Raw genomic sequence first — 22670 nt, forward strand, 5'->3', positions numbered from 1 at the left:
TTATTTGAGCCAGGCATAGTGTGCAACTACAAACTGACCCTGTGTGGGTCGTCACATGGACAAAACACAACGGAGGGACACGGCATCCACTACACATAACTTCACGTGTCTGTCTGAAGAGGCGATTCTTGCTGTGACATACTAGTAACTAGTATTTATCACACTTTGCCCGCATTCATTCCCTCTCAGACTAATACAGAGATGAGATCTCGCCGTGACCTTCGCAGAAGACGTAGCGCGTGATTGCTGTTTGTCCCGCACTGCTTTCTGGAGGCGGGTAATTGTTTATTTCCAGATTATTTGCCTCTGGTATCTATCTGCTCTTCTCTCCGCCATTCTTTTATCTATCCTCGTGGATGCAAATAGGACAGAAGCAAAAGTCCTGGGAACAAAGTGTCTCATCACAGGGGGTCTTCCTCCGCTATGCGCCCATATGCGTGTCACATAACCCATGAGGAGGCCAGCAGAGGTTAAAGACGTTGGAGTTTGGGATGGGCTCCCAGTCCCACTCTCTTTTGCTGTCTAAGACATGCAATCACAGATTCGTTTCTGTTAGTTCTTTTGGGTTTTGGGGCAAACTAGCTTGAGAAATATCCCCTTGATGCACCCACCTGTCCACCGCTGCATCTTCTCATTTATTTCTTTAACTTGGTGGAGATGAGATCTGTCATGTGGACCACAGACTGTCGAGTACATTCCTGTGTGAGTGGGACATGATCAAACAAACACTTGAACCTCCATTTGTCCAACTGCAATACTTCAAACGGGCCACATTTTTCCATGCCTGGAAAAGAAGCGTGTCGGGTTACCTTGACAACATGTTGGAGGACTGAGGTACCCATCATCAACTTGTGACTGCAGCTTTTATGTTTGCCTTTCCTTTGCTGGAAATGCATAATAGTCATAATACCCACCAAAAAAACACAGAAAATGTCCTTGAATGCACCGAAAGTGCAGTATCGACCGTAGGCTTGTTTTATTTCTTACCTTAATCATCTCATCTGATTCTCTTGCTCGTACAGGTTGAGTGTCAAACCAGCACAAAAAAGTTCACATGTTGATGATACAACACATGTTGCATTTGTCCAAGTCAGCAGAGTGGCTTCCTGTGGGAAGCAGCTGTGCTTTCCTTGTTTCAGCTCTTCTCTCTTGTCCAGAGTCATCAAGAGAGGAGAGCAAACGCTGTACTTTCCAGCAAACCGTAGTTCCACCTGGCCAGAGTTGGGGTTACGGTGCACGATGTGACCCAAGCTTCCAGCGCACTTCCTGTCGAACTGTCGGTGGAATGTACACAATGTGAAACACAAAATCGTGGGAAAGGTCGTGTCAGAGGAAAGAGTTGCTTTGGTTGTCCCCTACAAAAGTCGTTTCCATGTTTTGGCCGAGGCTTGTGACTCACTACTGTCATTGGTTATCCATCAGTGGCGTTGGAAAATGAGCGCAAGTGTTTTTCACAGTGGCAAACGGCATCCTCTGACGTATCTGTCTCGTTCTTTAGGCATTACAATGTTGGCTGTTTTTTTTTTATTATTGAACGAGCACTTTTTAATGTTTTCTGTAAACACTTCATTGTGTTGTAGTGTTTGCAGTGCATTGTCTTTGTGTGTTGTAGCGTTTGTGGTGCGTTATCTTTGTGTGTTGTAGCGTTTGTGGTGCGTTATCTTTGTGTGTTGTAGCGTTTGTGGTGCGTTATCTTTGTGTATTGTAGCGTTTGTGGTGCGTTATCTTTATGTGTTGTAGGGTTTGTGGTGCGTTATCTTTGTGTGTTGTAGCGTTTGTGGTGCATTGTCTTTGTGTGTTGTAGCGTTTGTGGTGCATTATCTTTGTGTGTTGTAGCGTTTGTGGTGGATTGTCTTTGTGTGTTGTAGCGTTTGTGGTGGATTGTCTTTGTGTGTTGTAGCGTTTGTGGTGCATTGTCTTTGTGTGTTGTAGCGTTTGTGGTGCATTGTCTTTGTGTGTTGTAGCGTTTGTGGTGCGTTGTCTTTGTGTGTTGTAGCGTTTGTGGTGGATTGTCTTTGTGTGTTGTAGCGTTTGTGGTGCGTTGTCTTTGTGTGTTGTAGCGTTTGTGGTGGATTGTCTTTGTGTGTTGTAGCGTTTGTGGTGCGTTGTCTTTGTGTGTTGTAGCGTTTGTGGTGGATTGTCTTTGTGTATTGTAGCTTTTGTGGTGCGTTATCTTTATGTGTTGTAGCATTTGTGGTGGATTGTCTTTGTGTGTTGTAGCATTTGTGGTGCGTTGCCTTTGTGTGTTGTAGCGTTTGTGGTGCATTGTCTTTGTGTGTTGTAGCGTTTGTGGTGCATTGTCTTTGTGTGTTGTAGCGTTTGTGGTGCGTTGTCTTTGTGTGTTGTAGCGTTTGTGGTGGATTGTCTTTGTGTGTTGTAGCGTTTGTGGTGCGTTGTCTTTGTGTGTTGTAGCGTTTGTGGTGGATTGTCTTTGTGTGTTGTAGCGTTTGTGGTGCGTTGTCTTTGTGTGTTGTAGCGTTTGTGGTGGATTGTCTTTGTGTGTTGTAGCGTTTGTGGTGCGTTATCTTTGTGTGTTGTAGCGTTTGTGGTGGATTGTCTTTGTGTGTTGTAGGGTTTGTGGTGCGTTATCTTTGTGTGTTGTAGCGTTTGTGGTGCGTTATCTTTGTGTGTTGTAGCGTTTGTGGTGCGTTGTCTTTGTGGTTTGTAGCGTTTGCAGCATCTTCTACAAATGGTGTACGTGTCGTCACATCGATTAAAGTTGAAGATGCTTTCTTAATTTGCTTGTCTTTTGTCCATTTGCTTGTGCTTTTCTTATGTTGCAGTGCATTCCAAAATGTGCACGAGTTATGCCCGAATGGCTGCTGCAGTTTAGATGATTTGAAGGCTCAAGTATTGGTTATCCTTTCTGGAAGCATCATGTCTGGTCTCTTTGTCTCATCGGCCAATGATGCTGTTCAATACAGCATCAATACAGGGAATGAGTGTGATGTTTGTTGGGTGATGGGAGGAGGGATTCAGGGGACGGCAGTGGAGGCGTCTTTGTTAGCCACACATAAAATACCAGTGTTTGGCTTTGCTTGTTATTGGTGTGAAAAGGCAGTTTGTTTCAGCAAGACTGCTTTTATTGTAAGAAGATCATTTACTGAGGACTCTTTTAATTGAGACTGTGACGCCTGCGTTCAGAGTGGATATGGCGAATCCACGACTCAGCAGAATCTTTACATTTAACTACAGAATGGATGAGCCCTTGTGAACTCAGGAGAATATAAATCAATTTATGTTCACCAGTTCATTTCCTCACTGAGTGGCCAATGAAGAGTTGTAGAGAGACAGCAAGCAGACAGACAGACAGACAAAGAGAGAAAGGGGTACAAATGATAAATGATTTCTGAGGGGAACATTTAGCAGCAAAGAGTCCATTTCATTATATGATTAAAATCTTTTTGTTCCATTAAATACAATTATTTGATATTACAGATCAGATCAGTGCAAATCTTTTCTTTGACCAAAATCATTATTATTTCAGGAACTGGATGAATTTAGTTTCAATAGTAAAAAGAAAGAAATTAAGGCTCGGCTGCAGTTACTGTCCCCGCCCTAATTCCCACCCAGCGTGTGATTAGGCAGATTCAGCAAAGATCCACTGACAATGGGACAATAGGATAAAACAAATTCAATAAAACAAGGAGTGCCGTGTAATGGCGGCTAATATTGCAGCGAGCAGGGCTGACCACAGTGCTTTTAGAGATCAGCATGATATTCAAGGACACGTTGTCTGTGGTAGCAGATTCATCAGGCGGCACAGCCATCACTAACAGAAACACCCCGGCCTGCCTGTTGCAAAGATTGTAGCAGCAGGTTGTTGGATTTGGGCAAATATCACCACAAAAAAAGACGTCATAGACAAAAGGGGAAGCTGGTTAGAGAGGCAGATGCTCGGGGACCGACACATCACACACAGAGGAAATTGGTCAGTTAAAAAAAAAAGCTCTTTAATGCTGATGCCTGTTTCCATGGTGATTGGGATCAATGAATGGTTGCCATGGAGCTTACCACTTGGAATTCTGGGAAGGGAATTATTTGTTATCCGTGTATATGTGTGTGTACCATCTGAACCTGTGGGTGGGTTTCATACAGAACAGGCTAACTACCCCTCAAAGGTCAAATCAGGAGGAGGTCTGGCTAATGCTAATCTGATAAGGTGATTTGTGTGTGTGTGTGTGTGCGTGCACACTGCTTATTAGGTATTGGATTTGCGCTCCCATCCACCTGATGTCAATAGAAAATGAGGTCATAGCCCCCACAGCCTGATTTGCTGTGTCAGCACAGGAATAAAGCTCAATGAAAGAAGCAGGCAGTGCGATGGAAACGTTTGCTGGGCTGCTTTTGAAAGTGCAGCTTGTTGACTGTTGGCTCAGTCCCCTTGCTGAGCAGATTTGCATCTCTCCTCTCACTGAACACTTGTTTTACTCAAAGCACATCATGTCTACCAAACTCGCATCGCGTCGTCTCCAGCGTGCGCCTCCGCCAATGTCTTGATGCGTGTCACCACTTCAGCCGTCGGGGCCGTGCTCGTCTGGTATACGTTGTTCCCTTTGCCTCTGCCCCTCTGGCCTATGAAGTGATGCTGATGTGGATGCGATGTGCCATGTGACAGGATGGGTCTTGAAGACATGGGGTGTGTGTGTGTGTGTGTGTGTGTGAGAAGATGTCTATGCTACAGTTTGCAAGCGGCATGGCGGACCAGAATACCAGAATAGACCAGTATGCTGATGAGGATGGTCACTGGGGTTGATGGGAGTGCACGTGAGTTTCCCCTCCCCCTCCTCACTAGTGATGTCAGACCACTGGCAGTAGGAGCCCATCCCCCCCCCATCCAGATTGAGCTTCATCATCTCCATAAGAGGAGCGGCTTTGGGGTGTCCCTACAGGAAGTAATGTCATTGAGGCTACATTTGATCATTTGTGCGTCTTCTTTGCTGCTTTCTTATCACGTCTTGCAGCATGACACAAAAGCTAATCCTTAAAAAGGACAAATAAGGGCACCATACACGCTTACACACACACACACACACACACACACTCTGAATCACTCACATTTTCCTCTGCAGTCCTATTTTGTTTCCCCCCAGTATTTAACCATGACAGGGTTGACAATCTTCTTAGGCTATTGATTTCCAAAGCCTTCTATAATTCCTAATACACTTCGACGTACATAACCTGCAACACAAAGCACAACCGGCACCAGATAAATAGGCTGTGCAGCCGTTTGTCCGTCGGTGTAGGTTAACAGGGACACGCAGCAACTGAACTGCGCCCTCGGGCTTGACCACACGTGTGTACCTGTTGTGTCGTTGTCGTGTTGCGGTTTCTAAATGAGAGGTAAAGGAGAAAGGAGGTGCAAGTCAAGAATCAGCTCCTGATGTTTGTTTTGGGTTTTCCTTTATAAAAAGAAAAGCTGAGCAGCCGTTGTTGCTTGAGTGTTAAAGGGCTGAAGATGAGGGTGGGGTTGACTGTGATGAGGTCATCCTCACCCAACGTTTTATGGCGTTCTAGCCAACGTGCTGCAGCTCGTGCGGGTGTGAAGCTGATCTCCAATCTGCTCCAGCTGTAGAGAGCAAAGAGGAATGTGTGCAGTGGCGTTTGTTTGAGAAGACTTTTCACTTTTGGTGTATAAAAGTCTACCCCCCCACCCTGCTCAGGGTCTGTATAGGGAATACTTTCTGTTGTTGCTGCGTATTCATTTCAAAGTTGCTGATTTCCAGTCGAAAGCGTTTGTGCTGCTGCTCCCTCTTTCGACTACATACATTATGGATGCTTAAGTACTCGCCTCCGTCTGAGCGTGACGTCATCCATTGATTTTGAATTTTAGCATTTGCCACTAATCTTCCAAAGGGCTGCCTGTCGTCGATCCAGCATTCAGGATTGATCAAAGTGTGTGTGACTGATTGCAGCTTAATGTTCAGGGGGACGCAGACACCAAATGTTAAGTTAGTAAAGCACATGCTTGGGAATCCTGCAATGACTCGCTGCCTTCGATGCACCAACACAAGGGAAAGCATTTCAACACTTTTATTGTTCGCAGCTTCTGTCTTTTTTTGCCTCTTTATGCGACTGCAAAGCTTTTTCAGCCAGACATTCATGGTTGATGGTTCATCTTCCTCACAAAGGCTGACATTGCTCATGAGCAGGTCTGATAACGACGTGTCTCTGTGCTCGCTCTGCAGGGCTGGCATTGATGATGTGGAGACAGACGTGGGGGAGATTGAGGCGAAGCTTGACAAGGTATCTGCCACTCCAAATATATTGTTGTTGTATCTGTACTGCACAATAAGCCATCAGATTTGAGTAACATACTTGATGCATTTGTTGTTTTTAAACTGGTGTTAAATTGTGATTCCTGTATCTTGTGAAAATCTTTCACAGAGTAGTATCTAGAAATTATATTGCATAGAACTGGATTTGATTATCATTACTGACATCAAAGTAATAGTTGTTGACTATAAGTAATACTTCCCTTTCTTTGAGACTGTCTGTGTTAGGAAGTCACTCCTGATACATTAAATTCACACTTTGAAACATCTGGCAATGCATTTAAGCTCCTCATTTCAGCAATGCTAAACTCCAGTATACACAATAATTATCATTACATTGTTGTAGTTTCATGTCATTATGTCATAGATTTTGCAGAATAAAAAACACACACTCTCCTGGCATAAACCCTGAGATCTACTGCTCCAGATGAGAGAATTAAAGGTTTTCAGAACTCTCTCTTGGGCATACAGTGCCCCTACACACACACACACACACACACACACACACACAGCTTATCCTGTAGCCTGTAAAGTGAGAAAGTGTAGTTGTTGCTGGTTTATGTGGCGACTGCATTCCTTTTCTGTGAGCTGTCTGCACCTGGTAATATCCATGTTTATGAGGCTTTAGCACTCGTACGGCTGAAACCATAGCCTGCTTGCTACCGATAATGAATGTGCACGACATTACTTTCCGTCTCAGTGTATGTTTTTATGGTTGTTTATTTCCTGTTTTGACATAGTGTTGAATTGACTGACTACATTTTCTGACTTATTATACATTGTGGTGAACCACACCACACACACACACACACACACACACACACACATTAAAAAAATATTAAAGTGATTGACAGACACACGAGCTTGAATAATTCCCACACTGTCCCAGATAAAGACATGCGGATTATTCTAAATGAATGTGTCGCCCTGGTTTGTGCTAACACTTATTCTGAAGCTTTGTTTTCATGTCATCAGTCTATTAATATCCGAGAATCATGCTGTGTAGAACGTGTGATCTTTAAATAGCCAGTGTTTTATGCTTCGGTGCTTTCTCCTAGCTGGTGAAGCTGTGCAGCGGGATGATCGAGGCTGGCCGGGCCTATATCAGCGCCAACAAGCTGTTTGTTAACGGCATCAAGGATCTGTCCCAGCAGTGCAAGAAGGAGGAGGCGATATCGGTGAGCCGAACTAGCCTCTCAACAAGCGCCATCTCATCTGGCTTTGCTCGGACGTTCCTGTGATTGCCCACATGAACAGTAACAGCAGCTCGCAGTATGAACACCATCGACCTTAGCGAGCCACCCAGCGGTTTACAACGTGACAGATGTGACCACATGGGATGTTACTCTAAAGCCTCCTTATGGTTTTCTTTTTTCTTGGGCTTCTAGTCGGTACGCACGTTGCCTGGGGGGGGGGGGGGGGGGGGCAGATTCCCGATTGTGCCAGTCATTGATCGTTCAGTGTTAATCTTATTTTATGGCTACAGATGCACATTATAGGTCAAATTAAGCTGCTTGAGATGGTGAAATGTGTTTAATGCTACTTAATGATGGAACGTTATTCCTTAGCAGCGGCGTTAGTTTTCAGCTCGAATGCCCCTAAACATGAAAAACGCATCTAAAACAGAAAGGAGCGCCTTCATCTGCTCATGACCCAATGGCTTCAGGATATGGCAGGGAAGCTCAGTCATTGTGTGTCCATGGTGCAGGATGCAGCAACTGTTACGCTGATGTCCTCGTGAACGATACGACGTGGCGTTCTCCTCATCCAAATCGTGTTTGGTGGACCTTGTGGTGTTCTTCGTATGTCGAAAGATGGTTCAGGTTTACACAGAAACTTGTGTTCATGTCACCAACTTTGCAGGAATGCCTTGAAAAGTGTGGAGAAAGCCTCCAGGAGATCGTCAACTATCACATGGTAAGAAACACATCGGCTTCAGACACACGCCAAAGGTTGAGGGGGAAGTGTTGTTCCAACACGCCGAGGTTCTTTTGGCACGTTGGCGTCTTTCAGACATCCAGTTCCCCGTGGGTCCAGGATTGCACAACACACGCACGCAAAATGTAACTGTGACCTCACTCTGTGACGGTGAATCTGTCCACACAGGCCAGTCCACAGGCGTGTGTCTGATTCAAACCACATGCTTCACCAGATGTGTACGGCGGCTTTAACACACACACACACACACACACTCACATGCATGCTCTCCCATAGACGTGTGAACCTTTTTCATTCACTCGACCAAGTGTGATTTGAAAAGTTTGTTCTGCTAGAAGCCTCAAGGCAGGTCAACATTAGAAGAGACAAGGTGACATGTTTATATCTTGAAGCCATAATACTTTATGATTATTTGCCACATTTTATTTTAGACACGGTGGCGAATCGCGTTTCGAGTCGTTGGCGTGAACATTTCTGTCCAATGCACACGTGCAAAGCTAGAACCCTGAGCTGTGGGAGGGCAAGAAGAACAGGGAGAGAGAGAAAGACTAGACGCATTTATCATAATTGCAGCTGCTTTTTGTTGCAGGGTATCATTTTGGTCTCAGAGTAGATTGCTGTCATCCAGAGATTTAAGGTTTGACATTTGGCATGAAGATATGAGACCTAAGAAAGATATGAAGGCATCTTTGTCTGTTATATTGTATAATAGATAGATCTTTCTGCTGAACTCTCGAGGCTGTAGGTGTGGACAGGATGCTGACCTCACCACCTCTGATTTTCTGATTTGGTTGAAGATCCTTCAACTTTTTGCTTTATCTTTTCTTACCATGCTATCCAGACAATGGAGCCAAGTTTATTAAATTAGATTCATATTTTAACATTTAATTAATGCTTGTTAGGGCTTGGTGTAGGCATATGAATTCTTGAGATGTGGCTAAGAACATATTTTGTGAAGTCACAGTAACCTTGACCTCCACCCAGTGATTTTAGGGACTGTGATCTTTGGAGGGTGACGGGGGGGATTAAATATTCACATGCTGCACGATGGGTCGGATCAGGACCCCGTTTTCACACTCCGTCTGCAGATCTTTAACCTGAGCAGTTTGGAAGTAGTGCTACTAGTAGTGCAGTCAGTGTTGGCCATCTTTCAGCTATCACAGAAGGAAACATCTGTTTCATTTCAAATGCATAAAAAGGGAACATTTTCTCATACGTATCGCACAGTTTAAACCACAGTGAATATTCTCTTTCTTTCATGTTCTGCATAGTTGGGTGTTTTTGACTAAACTGCTGACTGCTGACTTACACTCCTGAAGCATTTAATTGTAATTCACCAGTTAATCTTTCATTACTTGCGTTCATTACAGCTGCAGTGCCGTTTAGGAACCAGTAAAAGAGAAATGTATGTTATAGGTTAACAGAAGCAGACAGGAATGGAGAGACTGTAACACCCACCACAGTCGTCCAGTTTAATCTGAAGTGAATTCTAAATGTTGCCTCCTGTGTTAGTTCACAACAACAGTATATTGGTAAGAAGAGACGGAACACAGACATTTTACAGCCATCTAGTCATTCATCAACTCTAATCGACTACAGATGTGAAAACACATGACAGCTATAAAAAAAAGAAAGCCAAAGTCCTGATGGTAAAGTCATCACATGGTTTGCACACACACACACACACACACTCTCATGTGTGTTGCGAGTACTGAGGCGGAATTGTTCTCCTCGTCCTCGGACATCACAAAGCTGTATTAATAAATATTTCCTAAACGTAGATTTGCTGGAATGTGGAAACAAATTTGGAAATGTATGAAAAGTCCCTGCCTTGGTGGAAGATCTGTCAGATGAGGAATAGGATAGAAATAGAAAGCCTTTACTGTCATTTGCATAGTGGATATACAACGAGATTAGAAGTGCTGCAGAGAGCTTGTCCAGTAGTTGAGGGAAGAAGAGGGATTGGGAATCCTCCAGATGACGAGGGGCGTCGCTGTAAGGCTGCTGATGTGTTGAGGCAGCAGCTGAGTGAGTGCACATGGATGCACGTCCACATCGCTCTTCCTCTCCCCTCCTCTGCCTCTGGCCCAATCTGCCACAGTAATAACACAAAGGAGTTCATACCGCCACCTGCTGGCGAGATGTAGCATCTACAGTTTGGGGGGATGCATTGAAGTCGTCGCTCTTGAGCCTCCTTTGCCATTTCAAGCAGTGAGTGTTGATGGAGTATAACTTCTTCTACCTCTTCTCTGCACAGATCTTGTTTGACCAGGCTCAAAGGTCCATCAAGCAGCAGCTTCATACCTTCATTAAAGAGTGAGTATCTTTAATAGGTGGCATGCCAGAGAGGAACCTAGCAAATATTGTGATCTCCACATTTAGATATTTAAATTGCTTCTTTTTTTCTGGCTATTAAGTGTTTATATAATAGGATTTGTAACCGTATGTTCAAATAACCAGTAGTGATTAAATAATATACTGTATTTCAAACTAAGAGACCACTGTAAATCAAACCGTGTCTCTATTTTCCAACTTTTCCCTCAGAGATGTGCGTAAATTCAAGGACACCAAGAAGCAGTTTGACCGGGTGCGTGAGGACATGGAGCTGGCCCAGGTGAAGAACGCCCAGGCCCCCAGGAACAAGGTGCACGAGGCTGAAGAGGCCGCACAAGCCCTCATCCTCAGCCGCAAAGCCTTCAGGCATCTGGCTCTAGACTATGTGCTGCAGGTGAATCACACTGACACAAACTCTCCTTGGAAACACTTGAAGCTGTCTTTAAACGGGCTCAATGGCCTCACGCAGCCTAAAGTACTTGTTTTGCGTTTTCTCCCGGTTCTTGGTAGATTAATGTGCTTCAAGCAAAGAAGAAGTTTGAAATCCTGGATGCAGTGAGTAACCCAAACACATGAACGTGTGGGTTTTGGATATTCGAATACTTGTGATACCTGAGGCGTATTGGAACGCTCCCTGTCTCCCTGTGTTTCCTGCAGATGCTGTCCTTCATGCGTGCCCAATACACTCTGTTCCAGCAAGGCTTTAACATCCTGAATGAGATCGATCCTTATATGAAAAAACTGGCCACGCAAGTGAGACTAAACTAACGCAGCACACTGTGTCATTCATGCTAAAAGCAGCAACACACACACACACACACACACACAGATGCTCATATTAACCCTAATATTTCCCCTGAAGTGTCATAAGATGTCTTGATGCTGTGAACTTTCACCGAATTTCTGGTCGGGACTTTTGAGCCTTATAAATACAGATGTTTATCAGATATCATGCATGCATCTACAAATATTTGTATTTGAGTTTAAATGCACAAACCACACGAGTGTTTAAATCTGCGTGTGCATACGCTGTCTGCTTGTGTTGTTGTTCTTCTCGCTGTCACACAGATTGACTTTAGCCTGTCACTTTGCCCCTGCAGTTGGACCAGCTGGTCATCGACTCGGCCATGGAGAAGAGGGAGTTGGAGCACAAGCACGCCCTCATCCAGCAGAGGGTGAGACAGTAACAGACTTCTGTCCCCTGTCGCCCACATGCAGCACTTCTAGTACACCAGATTCACTGCGGTGGGCTTTTGGTAGAAGCATATAGAAGTCACACATATCAAACATTTGAGGATATTTTTATTTAAATTAAATTTCCCACTGATGGTAGAGATGTTAATAAAATAAAACTAAAATACAAAATCTCTCAAATTTAACTGTAACTTTTACTCACTAACATTAATTTGTAAATGTTGTTTTATATTAATATATCTTTCTACGGGTGCTTTGATATTCCTAAAACACTTTGCGGTCTGAAAATCAATTGGTGGAGATCTTACACTAACATCTCTCTCTTTCTGTCTCCTCATCTGATTCTCACCTGACCATGTTGCGGCTCCAGACTCTGATGCAGGTGACTTTTTACGTTTCACTTCCAACAGAATGTACAGTGTTCTGTGAGCTGCACGTCTGGATGGACATTTATTTTCACTTCTTGACATAGACAGCACCAGATGCTTCTCATAATGCTGCATATTTGCTTAAACTAACCAAAATACCCTACATAATTCTTTACATTCTTGGTTTCAGTCCCTGAGGATCCTTGTCAGCGTAAGAATGGAAAGATTGTTTGAATCTAATCAAGTGTGAACCATTCTGCTCTCTGTCAGGTCCAGCCATTGTTCTCAGAGATCCGTTATGAGACTTTTCTGAAGGGATCAGAGGCGCATGGAGATTTTGATTAATAGTAAAATGGCCCACATACCAGGTTCTTACAGGATGTCCATTCATTCAGTCTGTGGAAGTCATCCAGGCCCAATTATACAAAATAAAATATAAACTAAGCAGTGTTATAGAGATTATAGAGAGATATAGAGAGCACTGGAAGCGGAAGCTCCGGGCTGGAGCTTGGGGAGCAATATTGTCGGCTTGATTAAGCAGAAATGGCGGTGAGTTCCACGGACAGATGGACGGCTGAGTGGGCGAACGGGAGCGCCTTCCTTCGGGGAGGAGCTCTGCTGTGACGTGCTGTGTTTGATCTCCGGCTGCCGCTACGAGGTCAGCGGGGGGCGTGGCCAGTGTGGCAGCTGTATGCTAATGAGCCACAGCCAGGCTGCAAGTGGTGTCGAGTGGAGGAACGTCACGCTGCGGATGTCGGTACATTAGTGTGGGATGCTCGAGTAGGTCTCCGCTCATCCGAGTTAACCTGTGGAATACTCCGATGATGCTCGACTACTACCACCACTACTCCTCTCTGTAGAGTATTTTAATATATTATATATATAATTGAGTATTAACGAGTATGAGATGATGTTGGATGCTAATGTGGTGAAGATGAAGGTCTTTGGCTGGCTGGACTATGGACTGGTGAGGAGCGACATTTCTTTTTTGACGGTGTTTGTTTGTTTTTTAGCAGGATTACATGACCAGTTGTGTAAACACATGACCAGATGGGTGGCGTGGGGAGCATTAACCAGGCTCAGAAAGAAAATGCGTCCGTAGCAGAGGAATTATTCATCTTGTGACAACTACTGATAGAACCGTGTCTCCGTTTACCCCTGTTCTGTGAGAAAGAAAGAAAAAGGTTGCATGACAGAGATGGAATTAGGAGCCATGGAAAAACCGGTTTTGGTTTAAAGAAATGAAAGGATGATGACTATTTGTTTTGACAGTAAGAATAAAAATACTTCCTCCAAAGGAACAAAATAAACGTTTGAACTTCTTGCAAATGTAGCGATAAACTGAGAGGAGTCCAGGAACTAGCATCGATAATGATGTGCAGCGATGTGTTCCCTCTACAGGACTTTTCTTACGATGACCCCAAGCAGGAATTCAATGTGGACGCTCCTAACGGTGTGGTCATGGAGGGCTACCTCTTCAAGAGGGCGAGCAATGCCTTCAAGACCTGGAACAGGTGAGAAGAGAAGTCAGGTTCAGAGCGCAGTACAGGAGGTCGTCGACTTACGACCACAGTCGGTTCCGTGGGTTTTGTCGTATGCCAACTCGGTCGTAAGTCGCCCCATGTTAAATTACCGTAAGTATTTTATGCTGCGTCATGATACGGAAAATATCGGAGTAGAAAGAGACCATTTCCTCTCGATCGTAGAAACCGTCGTACGCTTAATTCGCTCGCTCGCTTTCCAGTATGTCGTAAAAACCCCTCGTAAAGTGCGGTCATATAAAGTCAAACAGTCGAGTCACACAGGTCGTAAGTCAACGATCCCCTGAATCGAGGAACTCGAGAGACAATTTAACTTTTCATACAAAGACAGGACAAATGTAAACTGGTTCGCACAATGAAAGAGACATGCACCATCAGGAAAATGACGATTTAATTTAAAATCACTGAATGTTTTACTGAAGTTTTACTTGCAGAAACTAACTTTGTACCTTCTTTCCTGCTCAAGGCGGTGGTTTTCAATACAAAGCAGCCAGTTGGTCTACCAGAAGAAGCTCAAGGTACAGAATGAGAATGAATTCTGCTCTGATTGTTCTGAGCTGGGATCACGTACAAGTAAAACGCTGACGTTAGCAGGAGAGCCTGCTTCGTGACTCGTCCTAAACGCGTCATGTGACCCCCCTCAAGGACTCTTTGACGGTGGTGGTGGAGGACCTGAGGCTGTGCTCTGTCAAGCCGTGTGAAGACAATGAGAGGCGGTTCTGCTTCGAGGTGGTTTCGCCCACAAAGTAAGTGTGTGTGTCCGTGAGGTCCAGTTCCCTGCAAAACGAAACCTCCCCCACAAAACCTTTGCTTTTATCATGCCTATTAATATTTTCAATTATTAACCCGTCGTATTTGGGCAGCACGGGGGTGCAGTGGGTAGCGCTGTCGCCTCTCAGCAGGAAGGTCACAGGTTTGAATCCAACTTGAGGAGTTTGCATGTTCTCCCCGTGTCGAGGTGGGTTCTCTCCTGGTTCTCCGGCTTCCTCCCACCACCAAAAACGTGCGTGTGCGTGAATGATTGTCTGTGTGTGACCCTGCTATGAACTGGCGGCTTGTCCAGGGTGTGCCCCTCCTCTCACCCGCAGACTGCTGGGATATGCGCCAGTAAAACCCACCACCCAGATTTCAGATGAAGCAGTTAACAAAACGAAAGAATGAATGAATGAGCTCTTCATATTTGGCATCTACTAATCGTAGGAGCTGCATGCTGCAAGCTGAGTCTGAAAAGCTGCGGCAGGCCTGGATCCAGGCCGTCCAGGCGAGCATCGCTTCTGCTTACAAAGACATCAGCGACAATTATTACATCGAGGTAAACACACGAGCACAAAGCCATGCAAGGCAACACTCACATGATAGCATCATGTAGCTTTAGCATCTCTGACATGCCCACATGTCTCTGCAGCGTCTGGACCGGACAGCCTCTCCCTCCACCAGCAGCATCGATTCCGCCAGCGAGCCCAGGGAGAGGGGGGATAGGGGCGTTCGGGGGGGTGGGGAGAGCCTCCTCCAGAGGGTACAGAGCCTCCCAGGAAATGATCTGTGCTGTGACTGCGGCCAGACGGCTCCCTGCTGGGCCTCCATCAACTTGGGCGTGTTACTCTGCATCGAGTGCTCAGGAATCCACAGGTAACGCAGTACGGGGGGGCTGAGTGCCCAAATCATGACTTTACTGTCACGTAAAACAAATCTCAACTTGTTTCCTTCAGGAGTTTGGGTGTCCATTGCTCTAAAGTGCGTTCGCTGACGTTAGACTCGTGGGAGCCAGAATTACTCAAGGTGTGCGCCCCCCCCAACAAACTTGCCGAAAGCTTCAATTTTCAATACTGCACTTTCTTCCCCCATAGCTGCATCTATAATTCCTTCCATGCATTTAATTGTGCTTCTCGTATTGTTTACGTACCTGTCCGTCTCTCATCTCTGTCCTCCTCGTGTTTAGTTGATGTGTGATTTGGGGAATACTGTGATCAATCAAATTTATGAGGGAGCCTGCAAAGAGCAAGGAGTGAAAAAACCTGGGCCATCCAGCACAAGGTCTGTCTTCTCCATTCTACATTACAGTGGGGTTTTTGAACCAATCTGAAGTCAGTTGGGGTATAAATGTGTGTTAGTTGACTAATCTGTAGCTCTCTTTCAGTGTCCTCGGTTTGATTTTAGTGCTCGAATTAATTCACACATTCAGTTATCTGGACATGTAATATTGTCAGTTTTGGATCATCTCTCTCCAGACAGGAGAAAGAGGCCTGGATCAAGTCTAAATATGTGGAGAAGCGCTTCCTGAAGAAGATGAGTGGCAGCGAGGTGTTTGCGGAGGGGGAAAGAAAGTCTCGGCCTTGGACAGTGAAGAAGTGCCAGCGACAAAGCAGCTCAGTTCGAGCCCCCCACAAGGTCCGCAGGAAATACCATCGCTACGAACCGGGCAGCGCATCACCGGCAAGTCTCTCAGCAGGTATCTACAGGATATACACGTATATTTGCGTAGTACCACCACGCTGTGAATCCCTGCATCAAATCTTTGTAATAATATTCTGTCTGTCTGCAGCAGCTGCAGCAAAGTTTCGTCGGGACTCCCTGTTCTGCCCGGATGAGCTGGATTCCCTGTTTTCCTACTTTGACACTGGCTCTGGTCCCCGCAGTAAGTCCACTGCTCAGCACACAATAGAGGCAGGAACAACGCACAAGAATTGGGGATTATCATAAGACACACAAACTAGAAAAGCACTCGGAGAGTGTAGACCACCGCCAAATCAGACAGTATCCAGACAGATGTATCCGGATCGCTCTCAAAATGTAATAGGATCTAAGCTAGACCAAGAACCATCTTCAAATTGTTTCCATCCATCCAGCACTTTTTCAGTGCAGACAAACAGACAGACAGATAAACGCCAGCAAACACATAACCTTTGCAGAGGTAAATGACTCCTTATACTTCATACTGTATTTCCTATGCTTCTTCTTCCTCATGCGGTACTGGCGTTGTGTTCAGGAGTCGTACGGGATGCTTGGTAATCATTAACGTGTCCGTGGCTTGGCGATCTTTGGCCCTGCAGGTCTCAGCAGTGACAGCGGCCTGGGAGGAAGCAGTGATGGCAGCACGGACATCCTAGTTTTCGGGTCAGTGGTGGACAGTGTCACAGAAGAAGGTATTGTCCCATTATTCCACTGTATCGTTTTTGTGTCATCTTTAAATGCATTTTTACAAATTAGACCCTTCATACAATTTAAATTTTGACCTCAGAGGAGGAGTCAGAGGAGTCCTCCAGTGGTGAAGTGGAAATCGAACAAGAAGTATCTTCTGACCCCGAAGACCCGAGAGAGCTCCACCCCGGGGCGCTCCTCCACCGATCCTCGCGTCTGCACAACCTGTCGCTCATGGCAGAAGCACTGGCTCACGGTGCGGATGTACATGCTGCATGTGAGGAGGAAGAGGGGAAAACTCCACTCATCCAGGCTGTGATCGGGGTGAGACACGTGTGAATGGAGTAGACTGAATTATGGAATACATGAGTTCATGTCCTTACTAGTTCAAATATAAGATTATAATGTTGATGGTCTGTGCTAAAATGAGCAAAAAATGATCTTCTAAATGGGCCAGAATGAACCTCAAATGCTGTCAGAAATGTCCATAACAATGAGTTAAACCTGTCCCTTGCTATAAAGTACACAACTAAAATATTAAGTAATGCAAAAACACCATAAATCAGACTTCTATTCTAATGATCTGTCCATGTGTGTCTATCAGGGCTCGCTGATCGCCTGTGAGTTCCTGCTGCAGAACGGAGCCGATGTGAACCAGAGGGACATGAGAGGTCGAGGCCCGCTTCACCACGCAACCTACCTGGGACGCACTGGGTAAGGAGCAGCTGGGAGGAAGCTCATTTACATCTTCACGGGATGCCAGTTGATTCTGCTTGAATGTAATAAAGATGAAATTCACAAGCCGCTGGGGTTTCTTTCTTTGAGTCACGCCAGAAGGATATTTCAGAGTAATCACTACAACAAGTGACACATAACACTTTTTCAAACAAGCTGTCAGCACAATAAAAGTCTTGTGCTGTTGCCAAAGCATTGACTAGATGGAAACGATGAAGACAACAGTTGATCTTCTCTCCGGTCTGCTGTTTAACCCAAATGTAAATGTAGATTCCCATTGAACAGCATCGTTCATGTTGTAAGTCTCTCTGTAAATCTGTTGTTGTCCTATTCTCCTCTTTTCTCCTTTCCTGTCTTTTTGTGTGCAGCCTGGTGTGTCTGTTCCTGAAGAGAGGAGCGTCACAGACAGAGCTGGATGAGCAGGGTCGTGACCCCTTAAATATTGCTGTGAAGGCTGCGAATGCAGACATCGTCACCCTGTGAGTGATCCTGGTTCAACTTGAGCTTAGCAACCAGTTTAGATACATATCCAATGCAAAAGTGTTGAATTTGACGACAGTTACAAGTAACAAATAGTTTATTTTTCTATCATTACAGCAGATGAATTCTCAATGTATTATCTTTGATTCTCTCCTGTCTGTTACTAATTCCATACTATTCTTTTTCTCATATCTGCTCCTATCGCTGTTCACATTTCATTTTATTGTCTGTTTGTTTGTTTGTTTTGGGTCCAGATTGCGTCTAGCTCGGATGAACGAGGAGATGCGAGAAGCTGAGCCTCCATTGGGTCAACCAGGTCAATACCACAGCAGCAGTCCCACTGAACAGCAGTATAGGAAATGCATCCAGGAATTCATCTGCCTCTCAATAGAGGAATGCTAGTGGTCATGCCTCTCTCTCTCTCTCGTTCTCTCGCTCTCTCTCGCGCTCACACACACACACAGATCTCATGTAGATCTAGGTTTATGGGGATTCTGCAGAGAGAGCCCGGAGGGTGGGATGTTATGTTGTCGGGAGACCCCTGATGGACGTTTCTAACTGTACTGACACGATGGGTTTTTTCTGCATCACCACCATGTTTCTTCGTGCCATTGCTCAGCACCATTGCTAATCTAGCTACACATCTTTGACATCTGCTTTTTGATGTTTCTGCTAACGGGGTTATCCTATAACTTATCTCCCTGTGGTGTAGCCTCTTGTATGAGGTTCAAGTTCACTGCATTAACCCCCCCCCCCCCTCACTATATCGCTCCAGAAGTTCCGAGTTATATCCATCTTACCCAATTCTTCTTAGTCGGAGATGTAAATAGACCCATTTCGAAGTTATGAGGGTAATATGTGAACTAGGTGCTGTTGGATGAGGTGAAGAACGTGGTCTTTGTTCCATTGTTTAAAGCGACTGAGGAATCGGCGTGCTGCAGTTGGGTGGACGGTCCTGTTTGATGTGTATTAAAGTGGTCAGGAACTGAAATCTGTGTAAAACTGTGACAACAATACTGACGGCCTTGTGGAGACGAGGCCCTTCCTTGCTTTGTAAGATATGTTGTGACATGAAGAGTGAGTGAGTGGAAGGGAGAGTATATGAGTGCATGTGTTTAAGAATACTGAGACAGTTAGTCACGTGATATTATGGTACATTATGTAAAGGAATAAAATAAACTGCACTTTTCCCATCTACAGTATTATAATTTGGTTAATTTCATTCATTAGTTTAGTTTCTTCCTAGATTGTTCATGTATAGTCAATTTATCTATTGTCTATTTTATTTATACTTAATCCCCAGAGGACCAGTGCAATGCATTTGTAGATGCAGTTTATTCTGCATTTCTTTTAATGATTGTCATTTTAATCTGAAAGGATTAGATGGAATTTATAACAGGCCTTGTTTATGCCATGTTATAGCCCTCATGAAAGACATTTTGCGCTTGTTTTCCATTTGGAATGGCCTTACGTTGCATTCAATGACACAATTGACAGGATATTTTTTCCCAGCCTATTTTTGAACCTACAGCTACAATGTTCTGCGTTTTATTCGCTGAAGTCATTGTTTACTCGTAAGAAAGGAAGTGAACGCTGAGATGAAGATGACCCAGAGCAGCAAGTTCTGCGATGAGGCAGTGCTCAAAGCCGAACTCAATTCTCCAGTTCACAGATACTCCAGAAGGAGGCTGATGGCGCCGCCATTTTGGTGCAATTGTTCTACTATCTGCGATGAAATAAACGAGCAAATGTTTTTGAGACGCTATACACGCATGTAGGGTCAGAGGACGTACGTATAAACGTGGCTTTCTTCACTGCTCAATGCTTACGGCATCCTCTGCATGCTTTGCCACAACTGTTTTTGGGAGGTTTAACATTGTTTGCATTCTGAGCATGATGAATATCTCTCTATGGTTTGATCACATGGTGCAGTGAAGTCCTGTGGTGTAAGCATGTACCACCATGACCCCTCGGGTGTTTCCTACTTTTTGCACCTCTGTGCGCTTTCTTCCATCTGTGCACCAAATCTGTGGCGACTTCCTCTGTAATATCTAATTATTTTTCTAGTTTATTTTCCTCAACCAAAGACTTTTTAAAGGGAAAGTGTCTGACATTGTATGATATTGTTTTTGTTTCGGTAGATAGAGCATAGTCTTACGATGCTTTGTGAAGTGACAGAGTGGTAGAAACACTGTTAGTGTACTCACATGTTCAAAGGGGTTGCAGAAATGTAACAGACGCGGGAGATTCGGATACTGCAGGAGAGATTCTGCAATAGTTCAATGTACTGCAAGTAGAACCTCTCTAGGGTGTGATATAACAGTACTGTGAGGAAACTGTTAAGGGCCCTGGCCCGTGTGGACGTATTAAATGTTGTGTCCATTGTGTGTATTGACATAGGAGTGGTTACAGGTGCTGTTCAAAGTAAAAAAAAAAGAAGATGTAAACTCTAGCCTGACTTGTGTATTTTAACTCCACACCAACTGCCTGCCTCTCTATATTCAATCATGAATTCTGGCTGTCTTTCCTGTTTCCTGTTTTTGTCTTTGTATTCTCTTTAAAAAAAAAAAAAAAAAACCTGTCAGACAGAACTGTAACACAGCTCTGCACTGCCCGAAGGCGTTCTTCTGTTCTTCTGACATTTAGATATCTTTGTAATACTTTCTTCCTTGTCATAAACACTGAGGGGGAAAAAAGAAAACCAAATCCATACAATAAAACTGAGAAGCTATTAAAAAACTAACCCTGCTTCCTGCCTGTTGCTCTCATTTCGGTTTCCTATTTATCTCTTACGCGTAACATTCTCTCGGCGTCTCAGCGATACATTTGTAAATCGTTCTGCTACACAGTGGCTTAGTGAAATACATATTTAAAGAAATGTGGCTGTGTAGACGTCCGGAGTGTACCCAGCGGGGGTAGGTGTGTGTGGAGGGGTTCATTGTAGTCTTTAGGCTTTTATTGTCTCAAATAGTGCCTCACTTTCTGGCCTCTGGCAGAAACACTGTCCCTTCAGTGTCTCCGGTGTGTAAAACTTTCATCTGAGAATTGTTACACAAAGTTCTCTCAGGCCATACATTTCACATTATTTCACTCTTGAATGATTTTTCACTTGCAGTTGAGGCACATGTCCACTTGAGCACAGAAACACTGACTGACATACCATTGCTTCTGTTACCACAGGGGTTGCTGCACGCAGCAGGAGAGTTAAATCCATGGATAGAGTGAGTGAAGCATTCTGGGCCGTCTTACTCGAGAATCAGTGGGATTATGGGATTCTCTCTGCTTTGGTGGTGGTGGTGGTGATCTTTAGGGTTTCCACATCTGTTCCTCTCTCTCTCTCGCACACACCCACACAATCTGGGAAAGTATGCGGTGCTGTTTTAATGTTTGGAATCTTTGATTATCCCTCGGGATTAATGAGGCATTCAAAAGAAATATATATAATTGTGTCCTCGGAAAAATCTGACTTGCTATTTATCAAGTAGTGGGGTACTCAGAAAGGGTAAGTAACGGTATACGTCATTTAATGTGCTGTCATTAGAATATGAAAACATGAATTGGTGCTGTGATGACTGGAATATTTGTAAAGGAAGAAACGAGATAAATTATGCCCTTAAGGAAAATTAGTTTAAAATATCCTGAATGAAAAGATGTCACGAAGAAAAGCTCAGGAGTTCCCCACATCTTTATGCTTCTGGGGCTTTGTTTTGTCCTTTGTCTGCCATGTCTTCCTTATCAGGCAGTGATATGTGAGCTATTAGAGTATCTGATTTTCATTGCATGTCCTGAAAAACTTTTGTTGTGTTTTACATTTTAACTGATGTTAAAGTTAGAGAAAAATAATTATCTGTACAGCGGACAATCTCTAGCCTGACTTAAATATCCCATTTTGCAGATTACATCTCCTGTGTTGATGTCTTTCGCGAGTTTTCTCTCCTTGCGTCTCTCCAGCCCGAGAAGTTGAGGAGAAGGAGCACACAGTTCAGCCACTGCAAGAAGCTGCAGTGAACACTGACGACTTTATAAAGCAATGGTTTATTCTAGAGGGTCAACACTGCAAGCACAAGCAAAAATGGCCTCCGCACAAGACTTCTTCGCAATTGCTCTTGTAAATATATGTTTGAACAAGTTTAAGATGAAAGTCCTTACGCTAGTCAAAAAGTTTATTCGCTGTAGGTCAAGCAATTATTTTGCACAAGTGATATTTCAGTTGATGTGACTCAGTTTTGGTAATGACAATGAAAAGGCAACATGTTGCTTTCAACACTTTGGTGTTTCATTTATGTATGCATAGAAATAATTCTCAAAATTAATGTAGCAGAGGCTAAGAATTTTATTGATATGTGTTGACTCACTGAAATGCCACATTAATGTTTCACATTGTATTTTTTTCACTGTCAAAGATCACATTAAATTATATACAATTGAATGCAATTTAAGGTAGAAATAAAATAGTTTAAAATTTAAGGCCTCACTGAATGTTTTTTTTTGTGCTTTTTGATTGCTTTTCTTTTAAGCTTTAGAAAACAAAATAGTATCAACAAGCTTTATGCATAGCTCTCTGTCATGCGTTAGGCATGGCCCACACTTAAGGGACGAACATGTTCTGGTAGGATGCCGTTCATACGAAGACAAAAGAAGAGTGATGAGGGACAAGTTGAGACGTC

General features: G+C 44.1%; 1 protein-coding gene across 1 annotated transcript; it reads left to right on the plus strand.

Moving 5' to 3' along the window:
- Window positions 1–4696: 4696 nt before the first annotated feature.
- acap3b (ArfGAP with coiled-coil, ankyrin repeat and PH domains 3b) lies at window positions 4697–22441 on the plus strand. The gene is made up of 25 exons (XM_068741983.1): window positions 4697–4725; window positions 6189–6246; window positions 7334–7453; window positions 8139–8192; window positions 10471–10529; window positions 10758–10941; window positions 11058–11102; window positions 11205–11300; window positions 11648–11722; window positions 12112–12123; window positions 13511–13623; window positions 14117–14168; window positions 14296–14396; window positions 14851–14962; window positions 15056–15279; window positions 15360–15429; window positions 15590–15684; window positions 15879–16099; window positions 16193–16285; window positions 16701–16793; window positions 16889–17112; window positions 17393–17502; window positions 17892–18002; window positions 18258–18319; window positions 21899–22441. Exons 1-25 carry the CDS (start codon window positions 4697–4699, stop codon window positions 22009–22011), a joined length of 2526 nt encoding a protein of 841 aa, XP_068598084.1. The 3' UTR covers window positions 22012–22441.
- Window positions 22442–22670: the final 229 nt, after the last annotated feature.

The sequence above is a fragment of the Brachionichthys hirsutus genome, chromosome 8, assembly GCF_040956055.1.
Source record: "Brachionichthys hirsutus isolate HB-005 chromosome 8, CSIRO-AGI_Bhir_v1, whole genome shotgun sequence".
Lineage (NCBI taxonomy): Eukaryota > Metazoa > Chordata > Actinopteri > Lophiiformes > Brachionichthyidae > Brachionichthys > Brachionichthys hirsutus.